We start from the raw sequence: 21828 nt of genomic DNA, 5'->3' as shown, positions 1-21828 counted from the left end.
GAGCCTGCTTCCTCCTCTCTCTCTCTGCCTGCCTCTCTGCCTACTTGTGAACTCTGTCTGTCAAATAATTAAATAAAATCTTTAGAATAAAAAAAGAAAGAAAGCTGAATTATGTATATTGGCATCCAATAAGGGGACCTCTTGGTCCTAGATGATGGGATTATGCTCCTGGATTCACCCCCATTCACCGCTGGCACCATCAAGCAAGTGCCTGACAAGGAAGACTATTTACTCTTAAGCCTCGCATAGACCAAACCAGGGGATAAGATTATTTAATAGTAGGAGAAGGTATCTGTTCTCCTTCTAGCATACCTACTGGCTGCTGCTCTTATCCCCTGTTCAAAAGGGTGTTTATTGAATTGTAATAGTAAAATTAACCTGAATCCTCACAAGATGGTAGCAAGTAAGCCAGTTCTCTCTTCTGGTCAGGATCAACAGTACACCACTCCTGCATGATAGGAATCAGTAAATAGTCTTCCCCACCAGGGAACTCATGCTGTTAAGAAACCTCATAATGACCTTGAAGTCAATGCCCTTCACAGTTCCTTGTAGTCTATGTTCTTCCAGGCCTTGAAGATGGGAATGATAATTAGGAATTCTATACGGGCTCCCATTTTCTTCAGCTCAGTGACCAACAGGAGAGCTCCCCTGGGTTCCCAAATCAACATCTTGAGTCATAGTACCCATTCAGGTCCACTTCAAGTAGCTCAGGATTAGGGCCACCTCCTAGGCCTAGGACTGTTCACTGGATATTGTCCTATGAAAAACAGGAACTCAGTCTTATCACCGAGGTTGACTTTCGTGGGTGCCTAACTGACCTGGAAAGCGAATACATTTTTTTCAGAAAATCAGAAATGAATTCTGACAGAAGCATATGGAAGGAATAGTGAAGCCTATCCTCACAGTTAGAGTTTCTGACATTTATGATGATTTTTTAATATCAAATCATAATGGACATGTAAATTATTTTCTCCAGTTTACTTACTTTCTAAATAAAGGTGGGGCAATTTTCAGCCCTTGGAAATAATTTCTCCCTAAACTTCTCCAAGGAGAGGGCAGTGTAATCTAGGTTCAACTAGAATACACCTCTTAGAGTTTAATTCCCAAACTTAAAGGCAAACGTATATCTTATATTGAGGGACAGTCAGTTTAGAAGATAAGGCCTAAGAACTCTAAGGACGGTTGGAAATAGAGCTTCAGAATCCTAGCTTCTCTGTGCAAATGGTCTTGAGACAGAAGATGATTTTTCACTGGGAAGCCATTTCTTTTCTTTTGTATTCACATGTTTGTAGACTTTCAGCAGTGTTTGACAAGTTATGGTCAGTCACGAATTATCGGAGACACATGCATGTTACGATACAGATCAACCTGCCCAAGCTAAATCTGCTGGATCAAAATCTCTGGAGGAGGGGCGCCTGGTTGTTTCAGTGGGTTAAGCCTCTTCCTTTGGCTCAGGTCATGATCTCAGGGTCCTGGGATCAAGCCCCACATTGGGCTCTCTGCTCAGCGGGGAGCCTGCTTCCCCCCTCTCTCTCTGCCTGCTGCTCTGCCTACTTGCGATCTCTCTCTCTCTGTCAAATAAATAAATAAAATCTTTAAAAAAAAAAAAAAAAAGAATCTCTGGAGGAGAGGCCCCAGAGAGGGAATTTTTTCAAACACTCTGAGTGATCCGTATGCCTGCGAAAACTCTGCTCTATGCAGTACAGCCAGAAAGCTCTTAGGAGGCAAATGGATTTAGGTAATACAAATAAAATGGGTTTGTGAGTTAGAATTGGAGGTTGAAACTTCTTGGAGTCTAAAGACAACCACCAAGTAGGAGAGTTTGACTTGCAGTAGTGGGATCCTGAGTTTAACCACTAGTTTCCTGCTTAACTATAGGGTCACAGATTCCCTTCTCTTTATTCCACAATGCTTGTCAAGAGTTTTCCATTTATTTGTCTGTCCCTTCAAAGTTGACGTCCTAACCTAACTTCCCTGTTGGCCTCAGTGGTACCTTGTGCACCTAAGATTAGAGCATCAAAGTTAGGTGCACCTGGGTGGCTCAGGTCATGATCTCAGGGTCCTGGGATTGAGCCCTGCATCAGGTTCTCTGCTCAGCCGGGAGCCTGCTTCCCCCCCCCCCCCCCCGAAACCTGCCTGCCTCTCTGCCAGCTTGTGATCTCTCTCTGTCAAATAAATAAATAAAATCTTTAAAAAAAAAATCAGTTATCTGGAATCTTCTATCTCTAAGCCTCCTTGAGTTCTGCCCATAATTCCTGTGTAATTTATTTCATACTTGTTCCTTCTTTCTGTTTCCTCAGCTATGCTACTGTGGTAACTTTGGCTTTAGTTGCCCCCTTTAATTATCTGCTTGCTTCTTCTTTTTCACTCCCACATTTTACCCCAAATCCTGGTGCCACATTAATCTTTTAACTATGGTTAAGTCTTGGTTAAAGAGGGTAATAGATCTGGAGGTGGCACAAAGTCAGGGAGAGCCTCCAATTATTGTTAATTCAAACCAGTCACAACATGATTCAAATGAGATGTCATGCAAATATTTGAGTGCTTAATTAAAGCTTCGTTTGTTATTTAGGAACACATTTATTAATTGACAACACAGTAATGTAAAACTGGTACAAGTCTAAGGGCCTAGGCACACACAACATCACATAAGTTGACAAAAGTAGTCAAAAAGTTGATAACTTGTTAAATCATTATTGTTTGTTTCCTAAGTGTTTTTCTGGTAGAAAATTAGAACATGGTGTGAAGCCAGCCCAACCCCAACAACACACTCACTTCCTCTGCTCTCCGTGCACCAGCCCTCACGGTTTTAGATCTTGTGAGAAACCAGAGCAGCCCTGGAAACACCTTCCCTCTCCACTGGCGATTACAACCACCACTTTCCTCTTGGGCAGGCCTGTGGGGGGAAGAGATGCAACCTGAGGGATGTGGAACCGCATTAGCTACACATCCAGTTGTCAAGGGGGGTAGAGGCATTGCAATAGCACAGTAGAAACAACATGGAATCTATTGTTTCCAAACAACAGATGACTTTTAGTGCAGAGCTGTGTTAGCTGTTTGGAGCACTTTCATTCATTTCATAAATGCTCTGGTTTTTTTTTCTTAAACAGCAATTTCTCTGTAAATTGGTCAGTCCATCCCTGGACTATCAAGAATACGAAAGATTTAGAGGTATCTGATGGTTCTGTCAGCTAAGCGTCCGGCTCTTGATCTCAACTCTGGTCTTCGTGTCAGGATTATGAGTTCAAGCCCAGTGTTGGGCTCCATGCTGGACATGGATCCTACTTAAAAGGAAAAAAAAAATACAGAAGATTTATTTACTTTAAATGTGGGAATTTACATACAGAAAATAGCCAAATACAAGTATATTTCTTTTTTTTAAAAAAAAGATTTTATTTATTTATTTTACAGAGATCACAAGTAGGCAGGCGGGGGAAGGGGGCAGCGGGGAAGCAGGCTCCCTGCTGAGCAGAGAGCTGGATGCGGGGCTCAATCCCAGGACCCTGGGATCATGACCTGAGCCAAGGGCAGAGGCTTAACCCACTGAGCCACCCAGGTGCCCCTACAAGAATATTTCTAAAAAGAACTTTTTTTAGGGCATCTAGCTGGCTCAGTCAGAGGAACATGTGACTCTTCATCGTTCAAGCCCCATGTTGGGTGTAGAGATGACTTAAATAAGTGATTAAAGAAACTTAATTTTAAAAAGTAAAAGGATTTTTTTCAGTAATCACCCATTAAAGAGTATCATGTGATCAAAATAATTTAAGCAAGATTTCCTATGGCCTATGGAGCCAGGAGATAATAAATCTGAAAGCTGAATGTGACCAACAGATGATGTCATAATGGCTCTGTTCACACGATACAGACGAGATGGTGTATCTCACAATGAACAGTTGCAATGACCTCATAGCTGGCCTGCTCAGTAATGCACATGTTCTGATCATTTGGGCCATTCTATTTTCCGGCAAATTGCAACCATTTTGAGATGGTGAATTGCAATATCACATCGTTAGTTCACCTGTTGGGGGAAACAAAGCCAAAAAATGCACCCAGAAGATGCTGAAGCTGAAACCATTATGCTTTCATAAATTTGGAATAGCTATGTCCCCAGAAATTCTGCAACTGGTGTTCTGCTGTATGATATGTCACCATTGTCAACCCTCTGCTTAAAAAAAAAAATCATTAAATAAGTAAGGCCCCAAAATAAAGTCCCTAATTTTTTTAAAGTGTTCATCGAAGGCAGCTCAACAAAGCATTTTATTTATTTGTGTGAGGGAGAGTGAGAGAGAGAGAGAGAGAGTGAACACACAAGCAAGGGGTGGGGCAGAGGCAGGAGAAGCAGATTCCCCACTGAGCAGGGAGCCCAATGGATCATGACCTGAGCAGAAAACAGACACTTACCTGACTGAGCCACCCAGGCGTGCCCCCCCCCATATTTCTCATCTAATGTTCAGGATCCTCTCAATAGGAGTCATGCCTTTTATAATCCAGCCAAACACGTCATCTTATCATTCCCCAAATATTCTATTTATTGTGAAAATACATCAGTGGAGGGTAGGTTCTGAAATTAGATGGTAAGCTAAATCAAATGACTTCAAAATTATTCCTGTAAAATCTTTTACCTTACCCCAAAAGTACAGTAGGCATGATTTTGTATGAACACCTGCACTCAGCAAGTATGTATACATGGGAAGTCTATGCAGTCATGTACAGTCATGTTCTCCAGGGGGACTAGATTCCGATTAAATCATTTAAGTGACTCCTTACTCAGCTCCTTTCAGCAAATACACGAAGATTCTAGGCTTTTGCTGGCTTGAACATCTGTATATCAATATCTCCTTCTCTTGTATAGTTTGATTATTTCCTTGAATTTCTTTTTGCTGTTTTCCCATGGCTCTCAGTTCATTCCCATGACTCTCAAAAATTTTTCGTTTCCTCCTTAAAACTGTAAACAAAGTTATCACCAACCACTTATCTGGTTACCTGAATGATGCATTTTACTTCTTCGCCAATGGTGGTACTCCCTTAAAATTACTTATATGATTTTACTGAAAGTTTATTTAGTGACCGAAACTAATAGATAATATCTTGGAACGTATTGAGGATTCCCCTGTGTGCCAGGGGACTTTTCCATGTGCTTTACATGAATTAATTTACCGCGTTCACATGACAACTCTATGAAGTAGGGAAGGGAATCACAGGAAAATGTTTGCCAGGTTCAGGAGGAATGCGTGTGAACTCATTTACATTTTGAGTGGGGCTGCACTGCGACTTTGGGTTGAACCTGCAAGGGGGCTGGTCATGTTGATGGGTAAAGAGTGATAAAATGAAAATGAGCTTCAGATCACTCACCTGGGGAAATGTATATAGTCCCACCAATCTTGCCACGGGCATGGACAGCGCCAGCTGAGATCCCCAATCAGAGGAGGCAGAGGAGGGTGAGCTTGGCAGCTGTAGTTGGATACGGGGTTTTCAGGCCCTGTCTGGAGGCATATGGTTCCCTGGAGGGCCCCTGAGATGAAGCTTCCAGACCCCCAAGTGGAAAATCCTAGAGTGAGATTGGTAACAAATGAATGTCTCTGTTGATTTCCTCTGTCGCAAAGATGAAGACCCAAACTGACTAGTAACTCCAGGCTGTGATTCTGAGTTTAAAAAGTGCAAATGAAGTTTTAGAATTCCCTAAAATCTACCAATATCTTTATAGTTTTTTAATGAGTTTGTAGATAAATATGTCCACAAAGAGTCTTTGCTTTCCTTGGGCATGTTGAAAATCGCCGCATCGCCTCCATTCCAGCTCTCCCACCACCAGAGGATCCCATATAATGCGTTCAGGGCAGGGACTAGGGTGAGACAAGTGACGCATGCACCTTGGGTGCAAAACTTAAGAGGGCACCAAAAAAATTCAGTAATCAAGAGAAATGTTTTAATGCAATATTTTCTAAAACAAAATTAATGCAGGGGCTCCTGACTGGCTCAGTCAGTAGACCATGTGACTGTTCATCTCAGGGTTGTGAATTCAGGCTCCTCCTTGGGTGTAGAGATTACTTTAAAAATCTTTAAAAAGGGGGTGCCTGGGTGGCACAGTCTGTTGAGTGGTGCCAGCTCAAGTTGTGATCTTGGCATCACGGGATTGAGCCTGCCCACTCCCGTCAGGCTCCACACTGAACTCAGAGTCTGCTTGGGATTCTCTCTACCCCTCCTCTCTCTCAAATAAATAAATAAGTCTTTTAAAAAAAATCTGTACGGGTGCCTGGGTAGCTCAGGGGGTTAAAGCCTCTGCCTTTGGCTCAGGTCATGATCCCAGGGTCCTGGAATGGAGCCCCACATTGGGCTCTCTGCTTGGCAGGGAGCCTGCTTCCTCCTCTCTCTCTGCCTGCCTCTCTGCCTACTTGTGATCTTTGTCAAATAAATAAATAAAATCTTAAAAAAAAAAAATCTCTAGGGGCGCCTGGGTGGCTCAGTGGGTTAAAGCCTCTGCCTTCAGCTCAGGTCATGATCCCAGGGTCCTGGGATCGAGCCCCGCATCAGGCTCTCTGCTCAGCAAGGAGCCTGCAAAAATTAAAAAAAAAAAAAAACCTCTAAATACAAAAAAATACAAAAAATCGATGAAAAACAAAATATCAGAATTTTAAGTAAGACAAGCTGTTGTTTGCTTGTTTTATAATCCAGGGTTATTGTGCACTGAGAAGTTATTTCCAATCAGCTCCTGGTTCCTGGGCCATGAAGCCATCACATCCTACTTTGTACAGGTTGACAATGGTGTGCAAACAGACTGGGCAATGTGGACTTTGCATGTAATCATTTTTTTACTTTTATTTTTTTAAGTAAACCTTATGCCCAACAAAGAGCTTGAATGTACAAAACCAGAAATCAAGAGTCACATGCTCTACTGACTGAGCCAGCCAGGGGCCTGCCACATAGTTATTCTTTTGAATTATGGAGCTTGTATTAACTTTTCCAATTTGTATATAGGGCTACATATGTTTCTTTTTGCTTCTATCCGATATGGCTTGGAATAGCACTGGATAGTTATTAAAATGTTTTGAGGGGTGCCTGGGTGGCTCAGTTGGTTGGGCGTCTCACTCTTGGTTTCAGCTCCAGTCGTGATCTCATAGAATCCTGGGATCAAGCCCAGAGTGTCTCTGCACTCTGTGTGGCATCTATTTGAGATTCTTTCCCCCTCCCTCTCCCTGTGGTCCTCCCTACCCCCATTCATGCTCTCTCTCTCTCTCTCTAAAATAAATAAAGAAGTAAAATCTTAAAAAAATTTTTTTTGATTGGCTCAAGTCAAAGCAAAATACCGTGAAGGGTGGCACTCTGTCCTCTCCATTCACGGCATTCCTTCCAACCCCCACATGTCATTTTCTTGCATGTTCTTTCAGTTTTGTTTTCTTTTGCTTTGTTTTGTAAAAGCAGCCAAACAGAAAGTACCAACCCTTGCCTTCGTTGATGTTCTATATTGTATACATACTTTGTATTTTTTTATTTCTGTTCTGTATTTTTTTGAGGTTTTTTTTTTTTTAATTGGAGAGAGAGAAAGAGCTTGAGTGGTGAAGGAGGGGCAGAGGGGGAGAGAGACTCCCTTCAGAGCAGAGAGCCCAACTCAGGGCTCAATTCCAGGACCTTGGGATCATGACCTGAGTCAAGGCAGATGCTTCACGGACTGAGCCACCCAGGAGCCCAATTTCTGCTCTTTCTTACGTATTTTCTTTTACTTTGTGTTTAATTTGCTTCCACTTTTAGTGTTTCAATGGAAATTGGGATGATGGATTTTCAAACTTCTTTTCTAATGTTAGGTAATTTAATGCAAGAGATCTCTCCCTATACTTTTTTTTAAAAGAGTTTATTTATTTATTTGACAGACAGAGATCATAAGCAGGCAGAGAGGCAGGCAGAGAGAGGGGGAAGCAGGCTCCCCACTGAGCAGAGAGCCTGATGCGGGGATCGATCCCATGACCCTGGGATCATGACCTGAGCCGAAGGCAGAGGATTTCACCCACTGAGCGACCCGCACCCCTCTCTATACGTTGTTTTAGTTGTATCCACAAGTTTGAATACATTGAATCTTCATTTTTATTCAGTTAAAAAAATTGTTTTTCAATTTCAATTTTTCTTTTTTCTTTTCTCTTTGGTTACTTAATGGTGTTTTTCTTAATTTCTAGGAACTTGAGGCTTCTTCCCCCCACTACCTGTTAGTGGTATCTAGATTAATCCCACTACAGTCAAAGAGGATAACATATATTATTTCAACCCATTTTCCTTTAAAATTTTTGACTCGGGGTCATCTGATTGGCTCAGTTAAGCGTCTGCCTTCAGCTCAGGTCATGGTCTCTGTCTGGGTTCTAGGATCAAGCCCTGAGTCAGGCTTCCTGCTCTGTGAGGAGCCTGCTTCCCTCTCTCTCTCTCCTGCTGCCCCTCCCTGCTGTTCATTCTCTCTCTCAAATAAATAAATAAATCTTAAAAAAAATTTTTTTTTACTTGGGTTAATTATAGGTATGGCATTTAATTTCCAAATATTTGGGCACTTCCTATCTTATTGTATTGATCTCTTTCATTAAATGTAGTAGAAAATATTCTCAGTCCTTTGCACTTACTGAGCTGGCTTTAAGGCCCAGTATATAACGTACCTTGGTGAACACTCCATGTGCACTTAAAGGGAATGTGCACTCTGAAGTTGTGTGTAAAGTATTCTGTATATGCCAGTCAATTCAACATGGTAGACAGTGTTGTTCAGCTTTTCTCGATCCTTAATATTTTTTGTGTAGATGTTCTATCAACTGCTGAGAATGGGTTATTAAAGTGTTTTAAAGACTCATACATTTATTTTAGAGAGAGAGCGCATGAGAGCACAAGCGTGTGGTGGGGGTGGGGCAGAGGGAGAGAATCCTCAAGCAGATTCCCTTTTGAACACGGAGCCTGACACACGGTTCAGTCTCATGACCCCTGAGATCATGACCTGAGCCAAAGTCAGGAGTCAGATGTTCAACCAACTGAGCCAGCCAGGCACCCCGGGAGTGTTAAAATTTCCAAATAATAAAATTGTGGATTGTTCTTTATAAAAGTTTAGTTCATTAGTTTTTGCCTTGTGATTTTGGAAGCCCTGAGATGAGGCACATGATATATTAATAACTTAAAATTATAAACCTTATTTATAATATTAACATATATCCTATATGTAATACAGTTACACATAAGAATTCCTAACCTTGATGAATTGACCATTTTATCATTACAAAATGTCATTCTGTATCTGTGATGATACCCTTCTTGAATTCTATTTTATCTGATATTAATATGTCTACTCCAGCTTTCTTTTGATTAGTGTTTTCACTGTGTATCTTCATCTTTCGAACTTTCAACCTGTGTTTCTGTATTTAACATGTACCTCTTTTACATATACTGGGGTCAGGCATCTTTATGCAGTGTCATAATCTTTGAGTTTTATTTGGAGTGTTTCTTTTACACTTAATGTAATTACTGATTGCATTTAGCTCTACCATTTTGCTGTTTAGGATTTGTCCCATCTGTGCCTCTCTTTCTCCTTTCCCACCTTCCTTGGATTAAATTTTTTTTTGAATTAAATATTTTTTTAACATGCAATGTAGTTCCTCTACTTACATTATCATTTAATGGATAGTCTATAGGGATTACAGTATCATCTGTAATTTCTTTTTTTTAAGTCATCTGTAATTTCTCATAATCTCCTTAGCACTGGGGCAGCTGGGTGGCTCAGTGGGTTAAAACCTCTGTCTTCGGCTCAGGTCATGATCTCAGGGTTCTGGGATCGAGTCCCACATCGGGCTCTCTGCTCAGTGGGGAGCCTGCTTCCCCCCAACTCTCTCTCTGCCTGCCTCTCTGCCTACTTGTGATCTCTACCTGTCAAATGAATAAATAAAATCTTTTTTTAAAAAATCTTAGCATTATTATTCTTTGTCATATTAAATGTAGAAACTTTTTAAATTGACCTTTCCTCCCACCTACATGCTTTGAAGTTCAGTATTAATTTGTGCAAACAACTAAATTTTATTATAACTTCAGGAAATTCTTAAGATACCAACAATACAGTTGGAGTCAAAAGTTTAAGTCTTTGTGGACACCTGGTGGGTCAATCGATTGAGTGTTTGCCTTTGACTCAGGTCATGATCCTGGTGCGATCAAGCCCTGCATGGGGCTCCCTGCTCATTTAGGAGTCTGCTTCTCCCTCTCCCTCTGCTCCTCCCCCAACTAGTGCTTGCTCACTCTCTCTCTCACTTTCTCTGTCTCAAATAAATAAAAGACATCTTAAAAAAAAAAAATTCAACTCTTTGAGGTTCCCTCCTAGTCACCCTATCTCCACTCCTGATTTCTGGTGTGGAGTTCCTCCTCTTGTTTCTTAAGGTTAATATTTGCCACCAGTGGACCACAGGTAGCAAGCACAATATATGATCCTTATAGGCAGAAGTGGTTGACAAAGCTTTATCCAGGCTTAAAGGGTGAGGGCCAGAGCAGAAGTTAGTATGAGGAAGCTCAATTCACACAAAGTCAGACAAAACAAAAAAGCTCCAAACAAGGGGAGCCTGGGTGGCTCAGTGGGTTAAAGCCTCTGCCTTCAGCTCTGGTCATGATCCCAGGGTCCTTGGATTGAGTACCACATCGGGCTATGTGCTCAGCAGGGAGTCCGCTTCCTCCTCTCTCTCTGCCTGCCTCTCTGCCTACTTGTGATCTCTGTCTGTTAAATAAATAAATAAAATCTTTATTTAAAAAAAAGTTTATGGGGCGCCTGGGTGGCTTAGTGGGTTAAACCACTTCCTTCGGCTCAGGTCATGGTCTCAGGGTCCTGGGATCGAGTCCCGCATCAGGCTCTCTGCTCAGCGGGGAGCCTGCTTCCTCCTCTCTCTCTCTGCCTGCCTCTCTGCCTACTTGTGATCTCTCTCTGTCAAATAAATAAATAAAATCTTTAAAAAAAAAGTTTATAAAAAAATTTTTTTAAAAAGGTCCAAACAAAAGGATCCAAAGTCAGGAAAGAAAGAAAGAAAGAAAGGAAGGAAGGAAGGAAGGAAGGAAGGAAGGAAGAAAGGGAGGGAGGAAGGGGGGGAAGGAAGGAAGGGGACATTTTATAATTAGCAACAGAAAGAAAAGGCAGAAATAAGGACACAGAGCTCTTGAGAGCTGATACAGATTGTTATTATCCTTTCAAGCTGCTTGTACTCCTCCTACCTTGCTGAAATGACTCTTTAGCCTCAAGTACTGGTCAGGCTGCTCCTCTGATTCGTTTTTCTTTTTTTTTTTTTTTTTAATATTTTTTTTATTTACTTATTTGGCAGAGCTCACAAGTAGATCAGAGAGGCAGGCAGAGAGAGAGAGAGAGGAGGAAGCAGGCTCCCCACAGAGCAGAGAGCCCGATGCGGGGCTCGATCCCAGGACCCTGGGATCATGACCCGAGCCGAAGGCAGAGGCTTTAATCCACTGAGCCACCCAGGCGCCCCTCCTTTTTCTATAATACTCAGATACTTAGCTTCTGAGTCTGTTTCTCTGACTGAACCAGACTTCCTCCTTCTGTGCTTTTCTAGTATTTCTCTGTACTGCTTCAGCTTTTTGGGATTTGTTACTGTACTTCTAGTCCTCTTCCCCTACCTAATAACCTTTCGAGAAAGAGAGCTATTTTTTGCATGACACAGCCTCATGTTTTTGTAGTAGTAATTGTAGTTAATTGTGTAGAACAGGTCTACACAATTAGGATAAAATACATAATCCCCCCCATCTTTTTTTAAGTAAAACCTCACCCAACATGGGTCTTGAACTCACAACCCACAGATCAAGAGTTGCATGCTCTACCCACTGAGCTACCTGGGTGCTCTGAGACTACATAGTTACTTCGTGAATTTACTGCATTCTATTCATCATGAATTTCTTTGTGTTGATGAAAGGCTGAACGCATGTTAAAGGTTTTCTCACATTTCTTACACTTGTAGTGTTTTTCTCCCGTGTGGGTTTTCTGGTGTTGAATAAGAGATGAACTCTGGCTGAAGGCTTTGTCACAATCATTGCATTTATACGGTTTCTCTCCAGTATGAGTTCTCACGTGCTTTGTAAGCGAGGAGCTCTGGCTGAAGGCTTTCTTGCATTCTTTGCATTTGTAAGGTTTCTCTCCAGTATGAATTCTCTGATGTCTTACAAGAGCTGAGCGGTCACTGAAGGCTTTCCCACATTCATTACATTTGTAAGGTTTCTCCCCAGTATGGGTTCCTTGGTGTTGAATAAGAGCTGAACAGTAACTGAAGGCTTTCCCACACTCACTGCATTCATATGGCTTTTCCCCTGTATGAGTTCTCTGATGTTGAGTGAGGCCCGACCTGTCACTGAAAGCTTTCCCACACTCTGTACACCCATAGGGTTTTTCTCCAGTATGAACCCTTTGATGTTTAATAAGGGATGAGGTATCATTGAAAGCTTTCCCACATTCCTTGCATTTATAGGGTTTCTCTCCGGTATGGATTCTGTGATGTTGAATAAGGTATGTGCTTTGGTTGAAGGCCTTCCCACATTCACTGCACTCATAGGGCTTCTCTCCAGTGTGAATGATGTGATGTTGGATAAGAGCTGACCGATGGCTGAAGGCCTTCCCACACTCGTGACACTCATACGGTTTCTCCCCAGTGTGAATCCTCTGATGCTGAATAAGTGATGAGCTCCGACTGAAGGCCTTCCCACACGCATTACACATGTAAGGCTTCTCTCCAGTATGAATTCTCTGATGGAGGATGAAGGCTGAGTAGTAACTGAAGGCCTTCCCACATTCACTGCACTTCCAAGGCTTTTTCACTGAGTAAATGTGATGTTGAATTGGGCTTGAACTTTCGCCACTTTCACTACAATCCTCCACAGGGTTTTTCTGACGTTTAATTATGATTTGCCTTAAATCTTTCTTCGGATTTCCTTGCTGCCTTTCTAATGTGTCCTCACATTGCCAGGTTTCTATCAGTCTGGAGTCCCAGGACTCATCCTTCTTAAGTCTCTCCATTATCAGATCTCTTTCAGATGATATTTCATCATAAAGTCCCTGCTTCAGAAAGCATTCTTTAGTTTCAGGTATAGATTCAGAATCTGAAATAAACGAAAAGTACAAATATTTGTGTTCTCTGTGTTGAAAGAAAAAAGATGACTGAGTTGGCAAGAGGAAAAGAAAATAAAAATGACACTTATTAAACATGTTTTTAGGGGCGCCTGGGTGGCTCAGTGGGTTAAGCCGCTGCCTTCGGCTCAGGTCATGATCTCAGGGTCCTGGGATCGAGTCCCGCATCAGGCTCTCTGCTCGGCGGGGAGCCTGCTTCCCTCTCTCTCTCTCTCTGCCTGCCTCTCTACCTACCTGTGATCTCTCTGTGTCAAATAAATAAATAAAATCTTTAAAAAATATATCTGATGAAGGGTGGGAAGAGGAAAAGTTGAGATTGGGCAGTTTTGAAAAAGTACAAGAAAAAAAAATCACTTCTAATAATCACCTGGAAATAACCACTTTTTGACTTTTTAAATAGTTCCCTCTGGTCCCCCTTTTTTCTTTTCTTTTTCTTTCTTTCTTGAGAGAGAGAAAGAGCAGGGGGCAGGGGGTGGAGGGGCAGAGGGAGAAGGAGAGGGAGAGAAAGAATCTAAAGCAGGCTCCATGCCCAGCATAGAGCCCAGTGAGAGGGCTCAGTCTTACAACACTGAGATCATGATCTGAGCTAAAATCACGAGTCAGACGCTTCACTGAGCCACCCCGGTGCCCACCCCAGTCCCTTTTTATTTTTTAATTTTATTTTTTTTTAAGATTTTATTTATTTATTTGACAGAGAGAGATCACAAGTAGGCAGAGAGGAGGCAGAGAGAGAGGGAGGAGGAAGCAGGCTCCACACTGAGCAGAGAGCCTGATGCGGGACTCGATCCCAGGACCCCGAGACCATGACCTGAGCCGAAGGCAGCGGCTTAACCCACTGAGCCACCCAGGCGCCCCCCCAGTCCCTTTTTAAAGGCACAGATTTTTTTCATGTTCACCATACACTTTATTTTTTTTACCATACACTTTAAATATGAATTTTTGTTTCCACTAACCACTGCCTCCTTTCCTTCCTTCTCTCCTTCTTCCCTTTCTTTCTTCCTTATTTTTTTGTCATACCCAAATTTCTCAAAAAGCTTTCGTACATTTTCTTATCACATCCTTGTTCCTCTTCTCACTTCTCTCCCTACTGCTCAGTTGCAACTGCTCTCACTGAAGTTACTAACCATTTATAGGTCACCCAAATCCAGTGGATTGTTTTCATTCCTTGTTTCGCTTGGCCTCTCAACAGCACTTGACAGTGGTGACCATGCCTCCTTCCTAACAACATTCCCCCCGCTTCCTTCCCCAACTTCATTCGGATATAATTGACATGTGTTCTCTCTTGACTTCTGTGATTCTAAGCTGTCAAGGGTTTACTCCTGATCTCTGTTTATTTGGGGCTTCCTCTGTTTCTTCTTCTTAAATGTTGATGTTTCCTGGTATTCAATCTAACCTCTCCTGTGCTGCCCCTCCCCATCCCCCACAACATTGTCTCCAGTAAAGACCTCATCCAGTCCATGGTATTCATTACTTTTTTAGAAAAATTGAAATATACTTGACATGTAAATTTAAGGCACACAACATGGCAATTTGATGTATTCATATAATATGATTGCTGATGTAGTGACAGCACTTTAATTACATCACATATTTTCATGCAATTATCCTCTTTCTCCTGACAGTTTATCTTTGTTCTGTAAAAGAACTGGTGACTGGGCATCTGGGTGGCTTAGTTCGTAGAGCATCTGCCTTCGGCTTGGGTCATGATCCCAGGGTCCTGGGATCAAGCCCCGTGTTGATCTCCCTGTTCAGCAGGGAGTCTGCTTTTCCCTCCCCCTCGGTCCCTCCCCCTGCTCATTCTGTTTCTCTCTCAAATAAATAAATTAATTTTTAAAAATGGATCCAGTGTATATGCTGTCCACAAGAAAGTTACGTTAAATAGGTTTTTTAAAATAGAAAAAAATTTATAAAATAGAAAAAATATACTATGCAAACAGGAACCCAGAGTGGCTATATATTATTATCATACAAAATAAAACTCCACATAAATACTACCAAGGTTAAAGAGGGACATTAAAAAATTCACCAAGAAGATAATTTTTTATGTGTATACATCTAACAAAAGAGTTTCAGGTACATTAAGCAAAATACTTTAAGCAAAAACTGATAAAACTAAAAGGAGAAATAGACAATCCCACAATTATAATCGGAAAATTCAACACTATTCTGTCAGTAATCAGTAGAAGCCAGTAGACAGGAAATCAGTAAGGATACAGAAGACCTGAATACTCTCAACCAACTTGACCTAATTAAATTTATTTTCAAGTTCACATGGAACATTCATCAAGACTATATTATGGGTAATACAACAAATCTCAGAAATTTAAAAGAACTGAAATCAAACAAAGTATCTCTGACCACACAGAACCAAACCACAGAATTGAAAACAAATTTTATTGAAAATCATCTAAAATTTGGAAATCTGTAAATAACCCATGAGTCAAGGAGGAAGTGACAAGTGAAAATAGAAGTTATTTTGAACCACCAAGGGGCGCCTGGGTGAAAACACCATGGGGTGCCTGGGTGGCTCAGTGGGTTAAAGCCTCTGCCTTCAGCTTAGGTCAAGATCTCAGGGTCCTGGGATCAAGCCCCACATCAGGCTGTCTGCTCAGCAGGGAGCCTGCTTCCTCCTCTCTTTCTCTCTCTCTGCCTGCCTCTCTGCCTACTTGCGACCTCTATCTGTCATATAAGTAAATAAAATCTTTTTTTAAAAAATGAAAACACCAAAATTGTGGAATGCAGCCAAAGCAGTCCTTAGAAGGAAATTTATAGCATTAAATGTTCATATTAAAAGAGAAAAAATCGTATACCAGTGATTAGGCTTCTACCTTAAGAAACTAAAGGAAGGAGAGAAAATTAGACCTAAAGTTAGCAAAGGGGAAAAATAGTAAAGATAAGAGCATCAATGAATAAAAGTGAAAACAGAAAACAGAATGAATCAATGAAATCAAAAGTCAGTTCCTTGAAAAGATCAATAAGGGGGCGCCTGGGTGGCTCAGTGGGTTAAGCCGCTGCCTTCGGCTCAGGTCATGATCTCAGGGTCCTGGGATCGAGTCCCGCATCGGGCTCTCTGCTCAGCAGGGAGCCTGCTTCCTCCTCTCTCTCTCTGCCTGCCTCTCTGCCTGCTTGTGATTTCTGTCAAATAAATAAAAAATCTTTAAAAAAAAAAAAAAAAGAAAAGATCAATAAAACTGTTAAACTCTTAAGAAAACAAATAAAATTAAAACAGAGAAAATATAATTACCAATATCAGGAATGAGAGATGGTAAATCATTACCAGAGCTCACTCAAGAAGAAACAGATCATCTGAATGGTCTTATCTCTAACAAGGGACCAGGATTCAAGGTTAAAAACCTTCCAAGAAAGCCAACCTAAGACCCAGATGGCTTTAATGGATTGAGCTTTTTTTTTTTTTTTTTTAAGATTTTATTTATTTATTTGACAGATAGAGGTCACAAGTGGGCAGAGAGGCAGGCAGAGAGAGAGGGGGAAGCAGGCTCCCCGCTGACCAGAGAGCCCAGTGCAGGGCTCGATCCCAGGACCCTGGGATCATGACCTGAGCTGAAGGCAGGGGCTTTAACCCACTGAGCCACCCAGGTGCCCCATGGATTGAGCTTTTGATATCATATCTAATAAAATTTTGCCTTACAAAGGTCGCAAAGACTGTCTTTAACAGTTCCTCTAGGTTTTATACTTAGGTCTGTGATCCGTTGAAAGTAACACGTATGGTGGGAGGTATGGGTTTTTCTTTTGGCATATAGATGTCCAATTGTTCCAGTACTATTTACTGGAAAGATTCTCCTTTTAGCATTGAATTGATTTTTCCATCTTTATCAGAAATTAATTGGCCATATATGTGTAGGTCTATTTCTGGACCATCTGTTCTGTCCCATTAATTTGAACTACAGGGTTTTTGATTACTATAACTTTATCAATCTTAAAACCAATGTAATGAAACTGTCCTTTTTCAATACCAGAAACAGTGAACTTTTACTTGCCAGAAGAGAAAAGAAGCCATTGCTGAGCCCAGAGTGATCAGGGATCTCCTAGGGCATTAATGCTTTCTGGATCTGAAGCAAAACTGAGGCATTTTCGATGCCATTAGATACAGAAGAAGCTTATGTCCCAGTAAGGAGTTTGCATTACAGAATAACTTCCTTACCCCAAAATACCAGGCTCCCACAATTCTCCACTTTCATATCCATGCCCATGTACCTTTGGGCAGAATTCAGCTGTTCTTCTTCCACATGAGTGAAGTCCATTTCCTCATCCTTGACTGTCACCAGTTCCTGGAAGAGCAAGCACATTCTTATAGGACTTAGGGAAGAGAACAATCTAGAAGAGGAAGTATTTTTTAATCTGACGGTTAAATCTTTATTTTAATGGAATAGTCTAAAATTTCTAAGTATTAGTTTGTGTTAAGGAAAATAATATCAGCTAACATTTATATTTGCTATGTGCTAAGTCCTTTGAACTACCTCCTGTAATGATAACTCTATAAAGTAAGTGCTCTTATTAACATTATTTACAGAAGTGACACCAGATCTGAGAGGTGGACCCAGGCAGTCTGATTCCCAAGCTACCTCTTTTTTAATCAAAGGATAGTTGGGGCACCTGGATGGCTCAGTGGGTTAGGCCTCTGCCTTTGGCTCAGGTAATGATCTCAGGTCCTGGGATCGAGCCCCACATGGGGCTCTCTGCTCAGCAGGGACCCTGCTTCCCCTGCTTCTCTGCCTGCCTCTCTGCCTACTTATGATCTCTCTCTGTCAAATAAAAAAATAAAATCTTAAAAAAAAAAATCAAAGGATAGTTGACATAAAATATATTAGTTTCAGGTGTACAACATAGTGATCTGACATCAAAGCTATACTCTTAACTATATTTTTCTGTCTCTTACATAGCTTACTAAATAAATCCAATATAAATTAACCACTGAATGACAACCAAATGTTAATTGCTAATTGTACTTAGTTGTTGTAGATGGGATAAGTCTCCAATATGTAATTTATACTGATTCCTGGAATATTCAGCGATTTTAAGGACATTCTGCTTGATATCCTGAGTGTATACAGACAGCCATCTTGTTCTAACCGAGGCTTCTTCTTTCTCTCTGCTTAGGGCTATTACTTTCAGATTTATTTAGTCATCCTTTAATAACTACGGTTGTTCTGAATGAGTGGATTTACTGGTTGTAAACTGAAAATAATCAACTGTTCTTCATATTCTGTGTTTTATTGACAGTCATGGGAGTGTATTTTGTTGACCATAATTAACGGGAGAATACTTTGTGAGGAAGTCAGTCAGTAGAACACAGTGGTGGCACAGCTGGTTAAGAATCTGACTCTTGGGACACCTGGGTGGCTCAGTTGGTTGAGCAGCTGCCTTCGGCTCAGGTCATGATCCCAGCGTCCTGGGATCGAGTCCCACATCGGGCTTCTTGCTCCACAGGAAGCCTGCTTCTCCCTCTGACTCTGCCTGTCACTCTGCCTGTGCTTGCTCTTGCTCTCTCTCTCTCTCTCTGACAAATAAATAAATAAAATCTTAAAAAAAAAAAAAAAAAGAATCTGACTCTTGGTTTCAGCTTAGGTCATGATCTCAGGGTCTTGAGATCAAGCCCCACATTGGGCTCCACACTTGGCATGAAGAGGGAGAGATTCTCTCTCTCCCTCTCCCACTGCCCTTCCCCTGCTCGTGCTCTCTTTATCACTCTCTAAAATAAATAAATCTTAAAAAAAAAAAAAAAAGACTACAGTGGTTAGGAGGCATAGGATTTAGGATCAGACATTCCTGGGTTCTGATTAGGATTCAACTATCTTATGATTTTGAGCAAGTTACTGCAAGCCTTGTTTTTTGTTTTTTTCCTAATGATTTTAAGTAATCTCTGCACCCAATGTGGAACTTGAACTTATAACTCTGAAAACAAGTGTCACATGCTCCACTGCCTGAGCCAGCCAGGTGCCCCTGTGAGCCTCAGTTTTACTGTGAAAGATGCATCATCCCTAACTCACATGATTTTTTGTTTAAAATAAATGAAGTAATGTTTGAAAAGTGGCTCTAAGTGTTAGAGCTCCCCAGAACTCAGTCATTTCTTCTCCACCCAGTCTTAGATACCTATAAACAATCTGTTATTTTGCCTATATTTAAAAAAGAAAATTGGGGCACCTGGGTGGCTCAGTGGGTTAAAGCCTCTGCCTATAGCTCAGGTCATGATCCCAGGGTCCTGGGATCAAGCCCCGAAACAGGCTCTCTGCTCAGCAGGGAGCTTGCTGTCTCCTCTCTCTCTCTCTCTCTCTCTCTGCCGGCCTCTCTGCCTACTTGTAATCTCTGTCTGTTAAATAAATAAATAAATAAAATCTTCCTAAAAAAATTTTTTTTTAATTAAAAAAAAAAAAAGGTAAGAAAATCCTCCAAACACACACACACACACACACACACCAAAAACAAACAAACAAACCCTCTTTGGTCTTCCTTCCCACTATCACCGTATTTGTGTCCTCTTCTCTAGAGTAAAACTCTCAAAATAGTTGTCCATAGTCCCTGGCTCCAATTTCTCTCCTGAATCCTTTTTTTTTTTTTTTTTTAAGATTTTATTTATTTATTTGACAGACAGAGATCACAAGTAGGCAGAGAGGAAGGCAGAGACAGAGGAGGAAGCAGACTCCCCAGCCGAGCAGAGAGCCCGATGCGGGGCTTGATCCCAGGGTCCTGGGATCATGACCTGAGCCGAAGGCAGAGGCTTTAACCCACTGAGCCACCCAGGCGCCCCTCTCCTGAGTCCTTTCAATCAGGCTTTCATTCCTACTGTTCCACGCAATTGTTCTTGGCAGTAATATTTTTCAAATCCAATGGTCAATTCTCAGGCCTCATCTTATTTGACTTAGCAGTAGCATTTAACATAGCTGATCACTTCCTACTCCCCCCCCCACTTTTTTTTTTTTTAAGATTTTATGGATTTATTTGACAGAGAGAGAGAGAGAGAGAGAGCGAGAGCAGGAACACAAGCAGAGGGAATGAGAGAGGGAGAAGCAGGCTTCATAGAGCAGAGAGCCTAATGTGGGGCTCAATCCCAGGACCCTGGGATCAGGACCTGAGCTGAAGGCAGACACTTACGACTAAGCCACCCAGGCACCTCTCAGTCTCTACTCCCTGAAACACTTTCTCCAATTAGTTACCAGGATGCCACACTTTTGACTCCCCCCTACGTGACTGGCCACACACCTTCTCAGTCTCCTTTGCTGGTTCCTCTTCATCTCCCTGACCATTAAGAGTTGAAGAGCTAAAGGACTCAGTAATAAAATTTCATCTCTTTTCTATTCCCTTAGTGATCACAGTATCATGGCTTAAAAACCATTCACACAGATTACTTCCGAATTCAAGGCTCGAGCCTGAGCTCTCCCCAGAACTTCAAGTCTTGAAGGAAAAACTACTTTGGTTCAGTTCTGTAGTAGAGATGGTTGTGGGCCTCTGAAGCAAGATGAAAAACGGAAACAACACATCGCAAACATCAAGCTAAGATTTCAGAAGGGGGAAGTTAAACTCAAACTTGCCTGGAACTCAACAGGAAGTAGCTCAACAGTAGGTTCCATTTCTTCTGTGTTCTGTTTTTGGGGCAGAGAGGCATCCTCAGCGATCGTGGCTGGAAGGACTAGGGGGGGAAAAGCCATGAAGGAGGTAAACTCTATTAGCTAAGACAAAAGCCATCACAAGCCAGCTAAATTATACAGGCAAGGCCTACCCGACTTAACTCAAAAAGGTGGGGTGAGGATAGAGTAAGACGGTAAAGTAAAAGCCTATTGCCCGAAAAGCTAAAGTTGTAGACCCGCAATTCATCAACCTTTTGGAAGAGTCTAACCGGGAGTGGAAAAGCGTGAGCTGCCTTTTATCATAAAAGCAAGAAAAGTGGAATATTCTCTCTTCCACAGCTATTTCTATAATTCTTACCTTCTTCCTCAGCTTCAATGGTCAGATAATCCATGATCAGCTTCTCTTTTCTTGTCCTGTTTTTGCTATGACTTCCTTCTTATTCACAGTTTTAGATGAGATAAAAATGGACTTTTCAGCAATACATAATCTGCTTCTTTGTGCAAATCATCCAACTCTACTCTGAAACTCTGGAGAGAGATTTTTGAGGTTAGGCTCACCATCCTTTGGAATTGGTTCCTGCTCCCTGGGGCATCTCCCTCTATCTCTACTCCTAGGAGGCTTATTCCTATGCAGTTAAGTCCTAGGGCCTCAAAAGTAATTCTTCTTTGCTTGAAACCTTTATTATTATCTTTAAAGATTTTACTTATTTATTTGAGAGATTGACTGAGAGAGATCATGAGAGGGGAGAAGGTCAGAGGGAGAAGCAGACTCCTTGCCGAGCTGGGAGCCCAATGCAAGACTTGATCCATGACACTAGGATCATGACCTGAGCCGAAGGAAGTCACTTAACCAACTGAGCGACCCAGGTGCCTGAAACCTTTATTATTTAGGCTAAATTAATCTCCACAGCTAGAAGACCATTCTTTAGAGTGCTGAGATCAGTCACTACATGCCACACCAGGACAAAACCAGGAGAGAATCAGGGCAGGGAACTACGAGTCTCACACCTGGTTCCAGACTGTGCAAAACTCCCATGAGACCCTAAAGCACACAACTGGCCATAAGGTGGCCGGCCTATATGATTACGGTAGCAGTAACTATAAGCAAGACTCCCAGCATTGCTTCATCCTTAT

The 21828-nt window shown here is 41.6% G+C and overlaps 2 protein-coding genes across 2 annotated transcripts; both read right to left on the bottom strand.

Moving 5' to 3' along the window:
* Positions 1 to 9102: 9102 nt before the first annotated feature.
* On the bottom strand, positions 9103 to 13062 carry LOC132026516 (zinc finger protein 892-like). The gene has a single exon (XM_059414474.1). The coding sequence runs from the start codon at positions 12998 to 13000 to the stop codon at positions 11873 to 11875; it is 1128 nt and encodes a 375-aa protein (XP_059270457.1). The 5' UTR covers positions 13001 to 13062; the 3' UTR covers positions 9103 to 11872.
* Positions 13063 to 17253: 4191 nt separating this feature from the next.
* LOC132027274 (zinc finger protein 227-like) lies at positions 17254 to 21214 on the bottom strand. The gene is made up of 3 exons (XM_059416025.1): positions 21053 to 21214; positions 20659 to 20756; positions 17254 to 17400 (listed from the first exon to the last, which is right to left on the bottom strand). Exons 1-3 carry the CDS (start codon positions 21084 to 21086, stop codon positions 17254 to 17256), a joined length of 279 nt encoding a protein of 92 aa, XP_059272008.1. The 5' UTR covers positions 21087 to 21214.
* Between the last annotated feature and the right edge of the window lie 614 nt (positions 21215 to 21828).

Source organism: Mustela nigripes, chromosome 11 (genome assembly GCF_022355385.1).
Source record: "Mustela nigripes isolate SB6536 chromosome 11, MUSNIG.SB6536, whole genome shotgun sequence".
NCBI classification, from domain to species: domain Eukaryota; kingdom Metazoa; phylum Chordata; class Mammalia; order Carnivora; family Mustelidae; genus Mustela; species Mustela nigripes.
This window is presented reverse-complemented; position numbering and strand designations above follow the sequence as displayed.